The sequence below is a fragment of the Elgaria multicarinata genome, chromosome 11 (genome assembly GCF_023053635.1).
Source record: "Elgaria multicarinata webbii isolate HBS135686 ecotype San Diego chromosome 11, rElgMul1.1.pri, whole genome shotgun sequence".
In the NCBI taxonomy this organism is placed as follows: domain Eukaryota; kingdom Metazoa; phylum Chordata; class Lepidosauria; order Squamata; family Anguidae; genus Elgaria; species Elgaria multicarinata.
This window is the reverse complement of record NC_086181.1, coordinates 34,755,882-34,772,819: the sequence shown is the minus strand read 5'-3', so window position 1 is coordinate 34,772,819 and position 16,938 is coordinate 34,755,882. Positions and strand designations below refer to the sequence as shown.

Genomic DNA, 16,938 nt, shown 5'->3' with positions numbered 1-16,938 from the left:
TTAGAGTATCCATAAGAGAGCATGACTAGTTGACTAGAACCCTGAACAGGAACACTCCGCGTATGTTTTTGTTGCAGGTCCCATTTCGCCGTCCTTCATATAGACTTGAGGCTAATTTATTCATGCAACAGGATGAAATAGTAAAGCTTTTCTTGGATTGCTTTAGGGTGGATTCTTGGAGATGCAGCCCAACACATCTGGAGCACATCTGGAGGGATGCTTTAGGGTGGATTCCTGCATTGAGCAGGGGGTTGGACTCGATGGCCTTGTAGGCCCCTTCCAACTCTGCTGTTCTATGATTCTATGATTGTGTGACTTCAGGCACCAGGTGTCGTGTCTGAATCGACTCCCGTGTATTGTGGTAGTCCCTGAATGCGGAAAAATAGTGTGTCAGGGAGAAGGTTAGGCTGATCCTTTCTCCCTTACAGACTAGCTTTCTGCGTGCAGGGAGAATTATGAGATGTGGGAGCGTTCAAACATGCACTCTCCCGCCACAATCCAGGAAAAGCCTTCCCGCATCATATAGTTGCTTGCAGAAACTTGGTTAGAAAGGCCAATGCAATTGGCAACGCGGGAACTTCATCCTATTTAATAAAAAGATCTTGGCAAGGAAATGCATGCTCTTTTTCTTTAGCATTTCGGGGGAGAAACAAACAAACACACAAAACGACAGATCCCTTTTCCTTTCCTCTTTCATTTCCCTCCCCTCCTTGAACAAAATTGCTTCATTTGTATTCTTATTTCCTCCTTCTTCTCTCAAAACCATGTCGAAGGGGGCTGCGTCTGTTTTGTGCAGGCGCACGAGAGTGGGCTGGGGGCGGAGGAGAGAAAAGCAATTATATTTAAAATGCCACAAGGACGATGTCTTGTTTTCGCAACTTCCTTCACGATAACATAACCAAAGCTTAAATTAAAAAAAAAAAACTTTCATTTTTAATGGGGGAAGAAAAAGAAGAAGAAGAAGAAGAAGAAGAAGAAGGCATTTCACTTCATAGCTGAAGAGACAGGCTCCGGAGGAAATACTGCAGCATACGCCCCAAAGGCACATAAACCATAAAAAGGCATAAAAGCAGTCTTTGCACAGGCTTATCCAGTCTCATCTGCGGGAACTTGGAGGGGGGGGGGGAATGTATGGGTGCGGACAGTGCCTTTTCTTTTAAGTATTCGGAGCTGCCAATTTCGTTGATGGATGGACAGATGCCATGTTAAAGGCATACACACGAAAAGGGAGGTGATGGATTGGGTTATATCGGAGGAGAGACAGAGGAGAAGAGGAAGGCAAAAAAAGAACTAATGGCACGGGCAAGAGTATATGCAGGGCTGGACCTATTCCCAGCCAAAATTCTCCGCCGAGACAAATGCCGGATTGTGTAACCTGCATAAATTATGCAAGCGTGCTTATTTTGCATAATTTATTCCGCTAGGCAAGAGTTCCACCCGGGCCATGGAAGCCCTGCAACTCCCCCCCCCCCCACTCCACCTGAGAAAACCCTGCTCAGGTGATCCACCCTTCTGGCTTCTGACATCCTTTGGTGACGCTACTTGAGCGGTGTGGGCGCTATGACTTCATGTCTCCTTCCCACAATGCTCTGGAAGCATCAGAAACCCCAGGCCAAGTAGGAAGCATCCACGGCGTGGCTCCTCATGTTAGTATGAGACGCTGGCTTGGGAAGAAACCATAATAGAGACCTGCTCTCATGTAATCGGGGGGGGGGGGCAGGGGCGAGCTCCTACATTACAGAGTTGGTGCGGGAGCATCACACACTACACTGGTTTCCACAAAGGGTGGATTAAAATCAATGGTCTTTTTTCTTTTTTTTAACAAACCAGATTTTTAAAATGTGAATTATTTTAGAATCACCAATAAAACACTAAATTTCTCTCTCCCTCTCTCTTTAAATGTAGTTACAATTAACTTACAAACATCATACCTAAAAAGGGGTATGGTAGACTCGGGAAAGTTGCAGAAAAGGACAGCTAAAATGATGAAGGGGCTGGAGCAGCAGCCCCATGAAGAAAGGTTACTACATTTGGGACTGTTTAGCTGAGAGTAAAGGGAGACACGATAGAGGTGCACAAAGTTGTGCCTGGTGTGGTGAAAGTGGAGAGAGAGACATTTTCCTCCCTCTCTCCAAATACTAGAACCCAACGGGGTCATCTCATGTAGTTGATTAGTGGGAGATTCAGGTCTGAGAAAGGAAGGACTTCTTCACACAGCGCATAGTTAAACTATGGAGTTTGCTACCAGAAGATCTGGATGGCTTTGAAAGGGTGTGAGACAAATTCATGGAGAAAAAGGCTATCAAGGGCTACTAGTCCTGATGGCTATATGCGATCTATATGTTAACTCTAGAATCGGAGGCGTTATGCCTCTGTATACCAGTTGCTGAAGAACATGAATGAGAGGGTGACATTGAACTCATGCCCTAAGCGTGAGTTTCCCACAGTCAGCTTTTGGGCCACTGCGTGAACAGAGTCCTTGACTAGATAGGCTTTTGGTCTGATCCAGCACGGCTCTTCTTATGTTCTTATATAAACATGCTAAACCACACAATTCAGGCGTAACCCCTTTTCATGTTTAGACAGAAAACAACTCATCCTACAACTTCCAGCTTTCCCCAGCCAGCATGTAAGACATTTTTGGGTCTAAACCTGCAGAGGATTGCATTAGAGTCTGATAAAAATGAGGTTTACCTACCAACCAAACAAGGGCATTAGTTTCAGTTTTTCATCTCATGGAAATAGCTCTGTCCAAGCTCCCTACCGGCTCTTGCTTTCTGAAAGTGCTGGGCTTTCAGTTTCTGCCTCTCTGACTAAAATCACACGCGCAAAGACACCAGCTGGGGCTGGATGGGATTATTGTTGTGTTGTCTTGTGTTGTGTTGATGGAGTTGGGCCAACAAGGCACAGGAGTTACTTAAGACAGAGAGACAACGCAGGAAACCGTGGTCGGAGGCAGAGTAGAAGGGAGCAGTGGAGCGGGCTAGAAAGAAACTGGACTATTGTGTACGTGTGTGTGTGTGTGTGGTTTATTTCTCACCATTCATAATGCACCTGCAGCTTGACACAGGCAAGGAGCATTCCGCACTATTTCCTAAATTAATAAAACTGCATCTAAAAATAATTACGCAAAGTATACCCCCCTCAATGTTGTAAAATGCTGTACCGAGTTGTAAATTAACATGTTTTAGTGATCCGATTTGCACCATTTGTTGAAGAAATATGTGAAGAACTATCAGTGGTAAATTTGATTTAAATCAACCATTATGGGATTCAGATTGCTTTGATTCAAATCCATCCATCCCATTTCCACCCCCATGATATAATGTGCCCTTTCGACCCTGCTTCTGAAACCTTAAGTGCTATAAAACCACCTGCATATCATTTGGATGCTCAGGTTCAAAGGAGGCTGAATCCCAAATTCATGCTTGCCATGTGGCGGTTCCTCAAGAGCAACGTCTTGGAAGCTTCTCCAGGACAATCTCAGATCTAGAAGGAAGCTTCTTTTCGACTGCTGTCAAGAGACAGTGTGGCGGATGGAGCGTTGGACGTGGACCAGGAGAGATCTTGGCTCAGGCCTGATGCTCACCGGACGACCCTAAGCTCACCATTTCTTCTCAGCCTAACCCACCTTGAAGAATTAGCGCGAGGACAAAATAGAAAAGTCAGGGGCGCATCACCCATGCTGCCCTGAGCTTCTTGGAAGCAGGGTTGGATACAAATTGAATCGATAAAAACGACAACTAAGGCTGGTGTCAACAGTCGGCATGATCAGGTACATGCGAAGGGCCCACACCCCAGCAGGGGGTTCACGGACAAGAGCCCCCTGGAGGTGCTCCTCCTCTTCAGCATTGCAACCTGCTTGTTCATCTGCCTCTTGCTCTGGCCCAGGTGGTCAGAAGGAGGAGCACCAGATGCCCTGCCCGATGACCCCCCCTGGCTGTCAAATGAGCAAGCAGTGGCAATGAGGAGGAGGAGGAAGAACAGCTGAGGACCATGGCAATGAGAAGGGAGACCCGCTGAGGGAGGTGGACCCATTGAGGTCTTGACCAAAGGCCCTGAGGAACCTGGAGCCGGCACTGCTCAGGGCTATAATTAGCTATTCCCCCTTTGCTCCAGGCAAATGGTTTCCCTGAGATCTGGCAGCTCCTCCTTCCTCAGCCTGGAAAGACCCTGCAGCACGACGTGGCCCAGTAAGGCTAGCAGAGCCGATGGACTCAGCAGTGATAGCATCGCAGTGCATGATATTTGCATTAATTTGCCAAGCCGCCACGATTTGGGGTTTTGAGTCACTTAAGTGTTTGGGGAGGGAGCGGGAATGGTTGACACAGAATGGGAAGGCAGGGGGGACTGGAGTGGTTTGTAAGCTGTTCCCCTGAGGCCTAGAAGCTTGATTTGACAAAGGACAAGAAAGGATTTTAAGAAGCAACGTTTTGCATCACGCTGCAGATTTAGCCGTGTCACTCTGCTGCAGCAGAAACGACGGAGTCTTGTGCCACCTTAAAGACTTCATGCATTTAGCACAGTATCATTAATTTTTAACAACCTTCCTCTCCAGATGTGTTGGACTACAACTCCCAGAATTCTCCAGCCAGAATGGGAGTTGTACAAGACGGCTGGAGGGCACTAGGTTGGGGAAGGTGGGTGTTTAAGTTACCACAAGACTCTTCGTCGTTTCTGCATGATCAGAAAATCTGCAGGCACTTGGGAAGGGCCGTAGCTCAGTAGTAGAAGGTCACAGGTTCGATCCTGGGCCTTTCCAGATAGGGCAGGAAAAACTCCTTCCTGAAACCATGAGAACCGCTGCCAGTCAGTGTCGACAATACTGGGCTATATAGATCAAAGGGCTGACTCAAGATTAGGCAGCTTCCTATGTTCCACTGATGGCTTCAGACGTTATCCAGAAGTCTGGAAAGAAGATGTCCAACCACCTGAGCATCCTCTTTTATAACTGTTTCCAGGTAACCCTGATAAGCACATGCAGAGCTCTGATTAAAATTCTACCCCCTCCTGGAAATGCTTGCAGATATGGCCGAAGGAGGCCTTGCTGGCTGAGAAATTAAAGCCAAGTAGGCAGAACAAAGCCAGGACGATTTTTCATGTCTCGTGTTGTTCTAGCGAACCTCGTGACAATCTGAGCCGGCTGCCCGATCTAGGATCTTTGGGGATGTATGGAGAGGATCCAGGGGGTTTGCTAACGAAGGACGCGACAACTTCTAGAAAAATCTATGTACGTGTATAAACGGCAACTACACCTGTTCGCAAACAGGCCGGAAAGGGAAGGAAGGAGGGAGGAAAAATGCGGAGAGGGATAGAATGGAATATGTGAGGTGATCAATATAAGGATCACACACACACAACCTGTTTCTGTGCTTTGTAGAACAGAAGCAGGGTTGTATGTGTATCCTTCATTTGCAGCTGCAACAGGCTACCATGAAATTTGGTACTGGACGCAGAATTCAGGAAAAATCAGCTTTCATTAGAGAAACAAAAACATGTTTCCAGTCCTTAAGGGCTGTCACCAACTATAACGGTGATAAAGGGCAGGAGCCCAGGGACCTGAAGGGAGGATGGGGCCGAGAAGGATTTCCAGGGGCCTAAGAGAAGAGCTCCAGCAGCGTACATGGGTTGGTGACCCTCCTCATGACCAGCAGACGCACAATCAGCAATGTGAAATGGGCCAATGTGTGCCCATCCGCATCAAAACTCAAGGCACCTCTCGCTGCGGACCATGGCTCGGGTGCGGGTGCACTTGGTCGCTCAGATTGTTGTATGCAGCTCTAGTTATAAACCTTCTGGGTAGGAGTTATGTCACGTCTCCAACAGGGATGGCCAAATGCAATGGAGGCTCGGTGGCTCCATTTTCGGTGGGGCAGTGAATCCACTCTGGGTTTCAGTGAGAACCAGTCAGAACTCTAAAGGAGCTATCCGAGGGATTGGGTTCAGCACTTGGGATAGCTCCTTTAGAGTTCTGATTGGTTTTGACTGAAACCCAGAGTGGATTTACTGTTCCACTAAAATAGGAGCCACCAGCCTCCGCTGGCCAAATGGTAGCCCACGGGCCAAATCCACACACACACACACACCAATTCTAAGCAAGTTTAGTCAGCTCCCTGGTCGCACTACCCAAATTTCATCATGGTATGGTCAAATATTTGCCAAGCATTTCAAGTGGGCATGGTCTGAAAGTGCATGATGCAGCAACCTGACTGAAGTTAAGTAGGTCTGGGTTGGGTCAATGGCTGGATGACACTGACAATACCCCCAAAATTCCCTCATGGGCAAAAGGTGGGATAGAAATGAAATGGATGGGTGGGGGAGGAACATTCCCATGAGAACCAGTATGGTGTAGTGGTTAAAGTGTTGGACTGGGAGTCGGGAGATCCGGGTTCTAGTCCCCATTCAGCCATGGAAACCCACTGGGTGACTTTGGGCCAGTCACAGACTCTCAGCCCAACCCACCTCGCAGGGTTGTTCTTTTGAGGATAAAATGGAGGAGGAGGAGGATTATGTTCGCCGCCTTGGGTTCCTTGGAGTAAAAAAGGCTGGATATAAATGCAAAAATAAATAAATAAATAAATAAATAAATAAATAAATAAATAAATAAATGTTGAACCCTAAACCAAGTCAGGCTATTGTCTTCCTACCCAAAGATGTCCGCTCTCAGTCCAAGCCCTGCTATTCAAGATCCTTTATTTATTTATTTATTTAGAGTATTTTTATCCTGCACCTCAGCCAAAAGGCTCTCGGAGCAGCTTACAATGTATCAATAAAGAAGACAGTCCCTACCCTCAGGCTTACATTTTTTTAAAAAAGACATGACACACAAGGAAAAGTGGATGGGGAGGGAAGAGGGAGAAAATAAAAATAAATTAAGGAGACTGTTTAGGCTGGTGGGAAGGCCCTGCTCCGTCCTCTCATCTCCCAATGGAGGGGCAAACCAACAGCTCCTTCTTCCCCACAAGGTGAAGATATTAGCCCTGTGTGTGTGTGTGGGGGGGTGTTTTTCCAACTGAAGCAGGCTCTGATGATCCCTGCCTGCTCCAGTCTCCCTCGCATCCTTTGAATTGAAAGTGCCAGGATCTGAATCTGGGACCTTCTTTGTGGAAGGCCTGTGCTCTCCTTCACTGAGCTATTGCAGCTCCTTCATTCCAAGAAACTGAGAGATCCCAGATTTTAATGTTTGTGATAGCTATGCGAGCAGTTCAATGGGAGTGGCAAAATCACTTTCTCTACTCTTCTCCTTCCACACACACACAAAGACCACGATCTGAAGAATGTCTGCTATAAATACAGGAGTTTGTCCAACCCTGCTCTGCACCAAGCACTATTTCTGGTATTAACCAAACACTGAGTAGCAACAACAACAGCAGGAGGGATCGATAGGTAAGATACAGTGGAAGACATCAACCTTGTCAGAACCAGGGCCTCCCGCAACAATTAACTTGAGACCCACTTTTAATGTTATATCCTATGGGCCAGGCAGTAGTTTTCCTTCTCCCTCATTGGCCTTTCTTCCTCTATCTCTGATTCTCACTTTCTCCCTCTCTGCCCTTCCCCTCTCTTTCTCTTTTTTGTTTCTTAAAAAAATAATAGAAAGAGAATGATGGTGATGGACCAGGTGTGGCCCATCTGAGGTCCAGTCATGGCCCACCACTTGAAGACCAATGAAATAAAGAACAGTTGGATATATAGATATTGGGAAGGATCAGCACCATGTACATTGATGGTGCTATATAAATAAATAAATAAATAAATAATAATAATAATAATAATAATAATCAGATGTAATGCCAAACCATATTTTAGCATTACAAGAAAAAGCCGCAGTGGGTCTCAGGCTCATGCACAACCATGAAGAGATAGGGAAAGGGAGTTTAACCACAGTTTAGTGTTACTTCCAAATCTTAAACTGTGGTTCATTTTAACTACGTTTTTAAAAAAAACAAAAAACAAAAACAAGCCAACTTCTCAAACCGTAGTTAGATTAACCACGGTTTGTCTGGGTTAGGACAACATGGCAAGCTGTGGATAATCTAAAATGCAAGTGAAGGGTTCTGAACCCCTCCTCACAGCTGTGCCAGAAGAGGAGCAGTGAGTGCTTAAGCTAAAGGCTCGCCTAGCACCATTTGTATAATGCTAAACTATGGTCTAAAGTTTTATGTCTGAACCAACCTATTGACTCGATGGATGGATGGTATCTCATAGCATTGGATCAGGCTTGTAACAGCCATTGGACTAGTGGCCACCTGTGGTAAGTACAAATTGACTTGAGGTGGTTAGGAAAGAACACTTTGTGAGCGGAGAGTTGTTAAGAGTCTCAGACTAACCATATGCCATAAATCCCCCAGTGTTTGGACAAGTACCTAGTAAAAGACATGAGTTGGGATTGAGGGATGGATGTTGACCAGGATTTACTTAGAGGTAGACCTCACCAGGAGGGTTAGCCTCAGAACCTGCCTGGGCTCAGGCCTAGAACAGGGAAGAGATAATAACTCACAACTGAGTTAGCACAAGTAACTTTCTGCCGATCTGGGGTTAGGGCAAAGGGCTTCGAGAGCAGAAGATGCAGCTTCCTTCCCCAAAATGGCCCCTTCCAGCCCACTCAACTGTCTCTGACGTAAGAGCTCTCCTTGGAAGAACATAAGGTGTCGTCTCCATCCATCCTTCCTTGTCAAGTCTTCCTCTTCTCAGTTTCCATAACTAGATCCCGATACGAGAACTCCCCCCACCCACCCAGCCCTCTTCCCCTTTCCTCCTCCAGCCCTAAAGAACACAAGGCAACTTATTCTTTCCTCCCACCATTTATATCTTCTATCCTCTGGCAATGAATTCCACAGATTAACAAGTGTTCCTTTCCTTAAAGCTCATACATGGTTTAGAAATCAGGAGGAACGTCATGGGTCCCTCATTCCCCTCCCTCAAAATAACTCTGAGAATTGTAGTTTTGGGAAGAACGCTCTGTAGCCCCCTTAAAAAACAGCACCTCCCAATCTTCTGCTAGTCTAGGCTAAATCTATACTAGTACTTTTTATCGGTATTGAAGTGCACTGATAACTGCACATTACGCATTCCGTATACTGCTTTTCTAGCATCATTTCCTGCTTTTTTATGCCGTACTATCCAAAATATGTCATTGTGTGTGCTAAGAGGGCGCAAGAGGGATATGGCGTCACCGTGATGGGATCGTACTGCTATGACACGAAGTGTGGATCTGGCCCAGGTTTCAGTTTATATTAGAGAGATGCCCTTTACAATGGAATGCTAAGCAAGTTTATTGAAAAGTCTTATTGAGCTGAATGGGGCTTACTCCCTAGGAGGCATGGACAGATCAGTCTATTCCTCTAGCCCAGTTCACAAGTGTTCAATCATAAGTCCGTTCTGACCGGATTTATTTTTTTTAGCTGCACAAAAAACTGCATTTGAACCGGACACATATTCCCCAGAAGTACACTGTTTTGTATGCATTTTCACTTTAAACCGCATTTCCTCCTAAAACAATTTTTTTTTTTAAAGCCAAGGACTATATCGCAACATTTGGAGAAGGGCGTAATCCCATCCACACGTTAGTTCGAGAAATGCGAATGCCGGTTCGCTTCAAAATACGGGCCGAACGAAATTCTTCACCTTCCCTGCTTCCCAGGAAAGATTGCACACGGTTAGGATTTATTTGAATCGCTAGCTTTGGGACTTAGGTTTGGGGGTGCAGGAAAGAGAGAGAGAGAGAGAGTGCAATCATCCCTCCCCATGAACTCTCTCCCTCTCTCTCTCTCTCTCTCACACACACACACAGACACACACACACACACACAGAGCCTGTCACATAGGAGCCTCCTTGCTTACAATACTCCTTTGTTGTTTTTAAAAGCCAAATATACAAAATAATCTACTGAACCCATTATGGAAAGGTCTGCAATTCCCCCCCACCCCAACGATTTATTCCGTGCTGATCCATTCCTGCTCTCTGTAGCGCACCTCTGGATCCTTCAAGATGCTAGTCCTTATTTTAATAGCTTAGGGAGATTACCCTAGAGAGCAGAAATCTGCAATATGTGTCCAAAGACCAGAGCTTAATTCTGAGAGCAGGGGCAGTACTGACTAGCAGGGCTTTTCACCAGATTCCACTAGAGTGCCAACGACAACCCTTCCTGGCTAACTTGGACCTTGCTACAGCTATTCGTGTCCCAGTAACCTCCAGCTAGACTACTTTATCCCACTCTATATGAGGCTTCCTTCAAAAAAAAAGAGGAGGAAAGAAACTTCAAATAGTGCAAAATGTCATTGATAGATTATTGGACGGAGCTGGCTGAGGGGAATATATAGTACTCATACTGTCAAGAAATACTTTTGTAAGCCGCCGTGAGAGCCTTTTTTGGCTGAATGGCGGCATAAAAATACTTAAATAAATAAAAATAAATAAATATTTGATCAGCACTGTTAGTTTCTGTTGGTTTTGACCTTTAAACCCTTAAATGACTTGAGGCCTGAATATCTTAAGGCCCGCCGCCTTCTTCCATATGTGCTCGCATTCAACATCCGAGGCCTTGCATTGTCAGATGACGCTCATGGGAGCATCTCTCAGGAGCAGGGCCTTTTCGGTAGTGGTGCCAACTTAACAGAATGCCCTCCCCAGAGAGATCTGACACCTTGACTACTTGCAGGCCCCAGGCAAAAACCTCTATCCAAGAGCCATTGCCTAGCCTGACTCTACGATGCCGCCGTGTATGGATTGTTGCTCTTGTTACTAGGACTCTTTGTTGAATTGGAATTTGAAACTTTTATGATCACCGTTTACTATTTTATTTCTGTATTTTGTAATCTGGGGTTGCTTTTGGTCATTCTTCTTTAATTGCCAGCCGCTTTGCATTTACGATTCGTAAATAAAAGGAGGGGGGTATGTGTTAATCGAATACAAGAAAAATAAATCAGCCATTCAGATTTACTCTACTTCCTTGGCCAGTCTTTCTCCTTATGCCCCTTCACATTTTTTTCTCAGTACTGTACCTCCCACCCCCGGCCCCCAGTAAGGCCCTTGTCTCGTCCCTGAGCCTCCTGCTCTGCTCCGGAACAGCCTCCCATCCCTCTCCTCCTTCACGTCCCTCCTCAAGACCTTCAACAAAATCTCAGCTTACCTGTGACTCCACCTGCCACCTGAGATTCTCTCCCACCTCAGCCTCCCTCCTCACATTTCAATCTCTAAGCCTCTCTCTCTCATTCTCCCCCGGCTGCATCCATTTAATGCGCACGGCCAGCCCTCTGGATGAGCTCCAGAGTAAAGAGACAGAATCTAAGGAGCGACATGTGGTGTCTGGGCAACCAAATGCAGAGAAGCTCTCTCCTTTCGCAGAGGGGGAAGCAGCCCGTTCCTTCCCCAAAGCTACTATCGGTCCTCATTCATCACAATCCACCCCACTGCCGACCAGCCCTCGCAATGGACCTGTGGCTGCCTGCCCCACAACTGTGGAACTCCCTTTCCTCGGCGACTCTCCAAAGCCTGAACTTGAGCATTTTTTCCAGAAGTCCACTATCCCCTTTCCCCTGCCTCTTCCCTCCCCCTTTTTTTAACAAACAAATAAACAAACAAATCTCTCTTGGCTTTTATTGGCTGCAGTGGTGTAGGGAAGGGAGAAACTGAATGCCGATTTAGATTTATCTGTTTGATCGCGCTTTGCTGTGACTTTGCTCCCTTACCGGAGCCTGGGTGGGCTGCAATGGCAAAGCAGAGATAAACAAAACTGGGCTTGCAAGCGAGGGGAAGCGTTCCCCACCCTCTACCCCCTCTGGTGCACCAGATTTGCAAAGGAATTTTCTCCTCTACTTCTATCGGTTTAGCAGCCTGGCTGGAGACCGCAGGATGTTGAAAACTCACGCACACAGGCTGCCTAAGGGGGTGCAGGGGTTCCTGCCCCCCCAAATCAGACTGACTGCCATCACATTTGGTGCTAGCAGCCCCCTCCCTCCTGCCAACACACATGCTTTTATAGATGTTCCTCTCCCCACATTGCTTTCTGCATGTGTTGGTGCAAGCCTTCTCTTCTGCTGCATTCAGCTACCAACACACACTATCTACATGGAGGAGAGGTTTGGTAAAGGGGGGGCAAGGGAGGGAGAAGAAAGAGAGACACACACACAAGCCTTTGGCTCCTGCAGCAAAACCGTCTCCTCCATCATAACCCCCCCTCAGCGCACAATGCACCAACGATAAAGCAAATGCCATTTTCTCTTGCCTGGCCAGGGGGATAGGCAGGGATGTTGAAGCCCATTCTCTGCCTGCTGGCAATGAAAAGATATATATATATATATAGATATATATATATATATGGGGGTGGAGAGATAAGGTATTTATTTATTTGATCTGCCTTCGGCAGATCTGAACTAGAGCACACCACCATCACCCCATATAAGCGTTCGCTAAAGATATTCCCAGAATTGGAGTCCGCATGCAGATCAACAATTTTCTGTCTGCTTCTGATCCATGCAGAATAAAAGGGGAGGGAGGGAGACAGGAGGAAAAGGGGAGGAGCTGCATTGAGATTGATATATATATATATCTCACACCAGGATTCCTTTATTGTCACTGCATCTGCCCTAAATCCCCTCCTCCCCTCCCAAACATTTAAAAAAAGAAACTGGGGAGGGATAGCTCAATGCTGTTGTCTCTGCAGATGGAAGCATATGGAATGGTGATTATTAACTCTCTCTCTCTCTCTCTCTCTTTCTCTCCTCCCCTCAGAAGAGAAAAAGCACAAACTCAATGGGGGGGGGAAAGAGAGAGTAAATGGGGGAGGGGGGAGATTATTCCAACGCTGGGAAAGGTCACCGAATTATTTCACTAGAGTTGCAATTAAATTGTTTTGCAGGGTGATTGGGTTCCCCCCCTTTTCTTTCTCAGTCCCTGGAGAGTGACATTAACACAAACACCAAAAAGCCAAACCGTTTCTACACCACCACCCTAACTCCCACCCCAACAAAAAATATGTTTATTCTATTGGAGAAGAGTCAATGTTGAAGAAACACAGAGAAACGAAGATGCAAAACAAATTCTTTCCCTTACACCCAAACATACACAGTGAATACTGTCTTCTCTCCCCCCCCCCCGCCCCCCAATCTCACAAACACGCACGCACGCTACAAAGCCGGGATTTCTTCACATTCACGCAAAAGGCACCGAAACTGCATGGAAAACACATACACAAGTTGAAACTGAAGAGAATACGGAACCGCAGAGGCTGTGCGAAATATCTCATATGGGGAGCGGGGGGGGGGAGTGGTTGTGAGTTTGATGTGATTTTCATTTTGCTGTTGTTGTCGATTTGGCAATAATCGTAAAGAAGTCTTGTTTTATTCCCACCCCACTCACCCACCCCAGCTCACAAACAACTTGAGATCTACAAGAAATGAGATGGCTCTGAGAAAGTGGAGTCTTCCCGTCCGGTCACCCCACTTTCCCTGCCATGATCACAAGGAGCCGCTCTCCTTTCCCCCATTTCTCCTGCTTTAGGAACTGACTTCAAACATTTTATATGAATGACTCCATTCCCTTGGGGAGGGCAGACTGGAGGTGGAAGTGTGTGTGTGTGTGGCGGGGGGGGGGGAGAGGAGAGAGAGAGAGAGAGAGAGAGAGAGAGAGAGAGAGAGAGAGAGAGAGAGAGACTAAAGCCAAAGACTTGCTGTGTGTCTCCAGGCTTAAATGGAAATGAGAGTCACATCCTATCTCAGCAAAGCAAGAAAAGGGTGATGGAAGGAGGCATTCTGGAACCCGGGTAGAAGGAAGGTGCTATCTTATAAAAGGTGGGGGGGGGGGTTTCCTGGAAATTATTTCAATGGCTTCCCCTTAGACCTCTCTGTAACATATCAATGAGCGATCGCTGCATTTTAATCGGAAAACGACATTATCACACTGGGATATTAAACACCAACACACACCCAGACACACACACACCGCCTTTCTCTGTCCCCAAAGCCTCTCCCCCTGGAGTCAGAATCTATCACATCCAATTGGACTCAACCTTCTGCCATCCCCAAAAAGGAGGGGGGAGGGGAGGGGAGGGGGAGGATTTATCAACCCTTCTCCCAACAAGCGGATGAAAGTTCCTCCTCCTTCGCCCCCAGCTCACACACTTCCTGAAAGATTTGACGCTTTACGGGTTTTTCCTTTCTCTCCTACACCACCGCCGCCCCCCCCTCCTCCTCCTCCTTGGGGAGGGGAGGGAGCGGATGACCTATAAAAATTAGCTGTCGCCCGTCCACCCACCCCCCACCCCCACGCCAAAGACACACATTTCTACAGGCGGACATTGGCTGGATTTGGAATGAGAGATTTCGGCTCTCTTTACTCCTCAAAAATCAAATCTGCCTTAAAATCTCTATCCCCCAAATTCCCACCACCGCACCTGCTGCCCCCTCCCATGCTCTGGGGGCCCTAGAAAGGCCCGCTCCCCCCCCCCCCACGACACACACACTCAGTTGCATGGATATATAACACTCATCTCTGGAGAGATTCCACCCTTCTGGAAATGCAACCAGCTGCCTTTCCTCGGCTACCCAGGGAGCAGCAGCAGCCCCTTCCCCAAGCCAGTTGCTACCCTCCCCCATCTTGGAAATCCGAGACATCCTTATCTACAGACCCCATTGATCCCGCAGCCGAAGCCCCTTCCTGTCCCCCTGCCTTATTTGACCATCCCCCACATCAGAATTTAGACAAATCGCGTTTCCCTTACCACCAAATGGCTACTAGTGATGACTAGATAAAAGGGTTATTTTTATGCAATGGGGAGGGAATATAAGAAACACCTTGGGAAGATACTGCTAACAACCCACCACCACCTCCATCTCTTCTGTGGCGTGGGGCGGGGGGAGAAGATGAGAGATTAGCATTAAATCGAGGTAGAGAAAGGGGGGGAAAGAAATTGCATCTTACACTTCTCAACTCCTGGGTGCGATCCTTCATTGCGCTTCCTCGTGAGGTTGCGAGTTCTCAGTGGGCTTTCTCCCCCACCTTCCCTCTGGCACAGCAGACAGGCACGGTGGCTGGCGAGGACCCCCCCTCTTCTTTGGGGTGGTGGAGGAGAAGGCTGGCGTGGAAGGGGGGGGAAGAGGGAGGTTACTGGCAATTGCAGTAATGGATAAACTGAGCTTCCCTGCTCAGCCAAGCTGGGAGGAGAAAGATGCTCAAAGGATGGAAAGAGGCTGGTGCTGATGCAGCAGAGCAGGGTGGGAGGATGCAGGAGAGGGAGGAGGGGAGGGGAGGGGAGGGGAGGGGGAAGCAGAACCCAGAGGCTGGGCATGCTCGCTGCGCCCCCACCCACCCAAGGGGCCATGGGAGTTGTAGTCTGCCACAGAGAAGGGGGAAATCAGAGGCAAGGGTTGCTTCCTATGGTGTCGGGAGCCACATGCAGAAGTTGGCACGGCCAGGACTGGGCATTAGTTCTCCTGGAGTAACGGCGGCCTCTTGGGCAGCTCACTCAAGATTGCGTAATGCAGTCGGAGTTTTCAGTGGGGAGAGAAGGATGGGTTGGGAGCAGCTGAGGCCCCAGGGCTACAGAAGCGAAGCACCCAAGCAGAAACCGGAGTGTGAGACCACTTGGTCCCCCGCCATGAAAAAAAAAGGGGGGGTTATTCTATATAAATATTAAAAACACAAAGAAATTATTATTTCCCCTTTAATGAGGCCCAGAGTGTTCATCTGCAGCTGAAGATGTGGACTTCAGTCCACGGAAGTTTATGCCAGCCTTCCCCAACTGGGTGCCCTCCCAACTACAATTCCCCATATCCCCTGCAGTGACTAGGACCACCCAGTTGGTGAAGGAAGGCTAGCTCATGCTGTATTAAATGTGTCCGTCTTTCAGGTGTTACAGCAGCCTTGTAAATAAGCCTATAAAAATAAATAGCCTGCAGAACGTTTTACTAGCCTGCTGATCCCCCTGCACGCAATTCCTGGTCGCCTCTGGCGACCAGGCGAGTGCTTAAACACAAAGCTGTGCTACTAAACTCTGGGTTGTTTTTCTCCCTTTACTATCTTTTCTTGTTGCTCATAAACAAGTTGGTTAGAGAGTGATAAGAATGGGGAGGGAGAGGAAATGGTCCTTTCTTTCAACGTCTGCTTATGGGAAGGATTCCCACCCATTTAGAGCGGCGGTCTCTCCAGACGGATTCATGCAAAGGAAAAGGGTGTCACCTTCTGTACCCTGCACTGGGTCTGTACTCTGAATCCCTAATGCTGATTTGAATCTCCACTTCACCTGCAAGAACGGAGTAAATAAAGAGGTCTGCCCTTTTGCCAGTTGTCCGCCATGGTGGTGTTCAGCACATGTAGAGTAGAGCCTTTGAAATTGTACTTTCGGGGAAACCTTGGGCGTCCATCTGTAACTTTCTAGGGAGATCAATGGCAGACACCCCTCCCAGGAGGACTGCGGCTGCCCACCTTGCTACCAACGTTCACTTACAATGCACAGCCACAACAAGAAAGCTGTTGGGTGTGTCAAGTCGCATGCTCTGTTTACACAAGGCAATTCTGATCACCGACAGAGCTTGTGTGATTCTCCAGCATGAACTGGAGTGGACTGTATTATTATTATTATTATTATTATTATTATTATTATTATTATTATTATTTTATTTATTTATTTATTTATTTATTTATTTATATAGCACCATCAGTGTACATGGTGCTGTACAGATAACACAGTAAATAGCAAGACCCTGCCGCATAGGCTTACAATCTCCAGGCGTGTTGGAGTACACGTAATCTATGCTCTGGTAACCTTCAAGTTAGATTACTGCAATGCACTCTACGTGGGAGTGCAGGTTGTGCAAAATGCAGCAGCCGGATGAATAACTGGGTTCAGAAGATCTGAGCATATAAAACCAATTCTGGACTGCTTGCATCGGCTGCCTGTACATTGCCAAACCCAATTCAAAATGCTGGTTTTAACCTAT

General features: G+C 47.2%; 1 protein-coding gene across 1 annotated transcript in view; it reads right to left on the bottom strand.

The window, feature by feature from the left end:
• Positions 1-15,228, bottom strand: part of STX1B (syntaxin 1B) — a 60,931-nt gene extending 45,703 nt beyond the window's left edge. Inside the window, exon 1 of the mRNA XM_063138438.1 lies at positions 14,921-15,228. Within this exon, the coding sequence (XP_062994508.1) occupies positions 14,921-14,950 (30 nt within the window). The 5' untranslated portion in view covers positions 14,951-15,228. The remainder of the gene's footprint in view (positions 1-14,920) is intronic.
• Between the last annotated feature and the right edge of the window lie 1,710 nt (positions 15,229-16,938).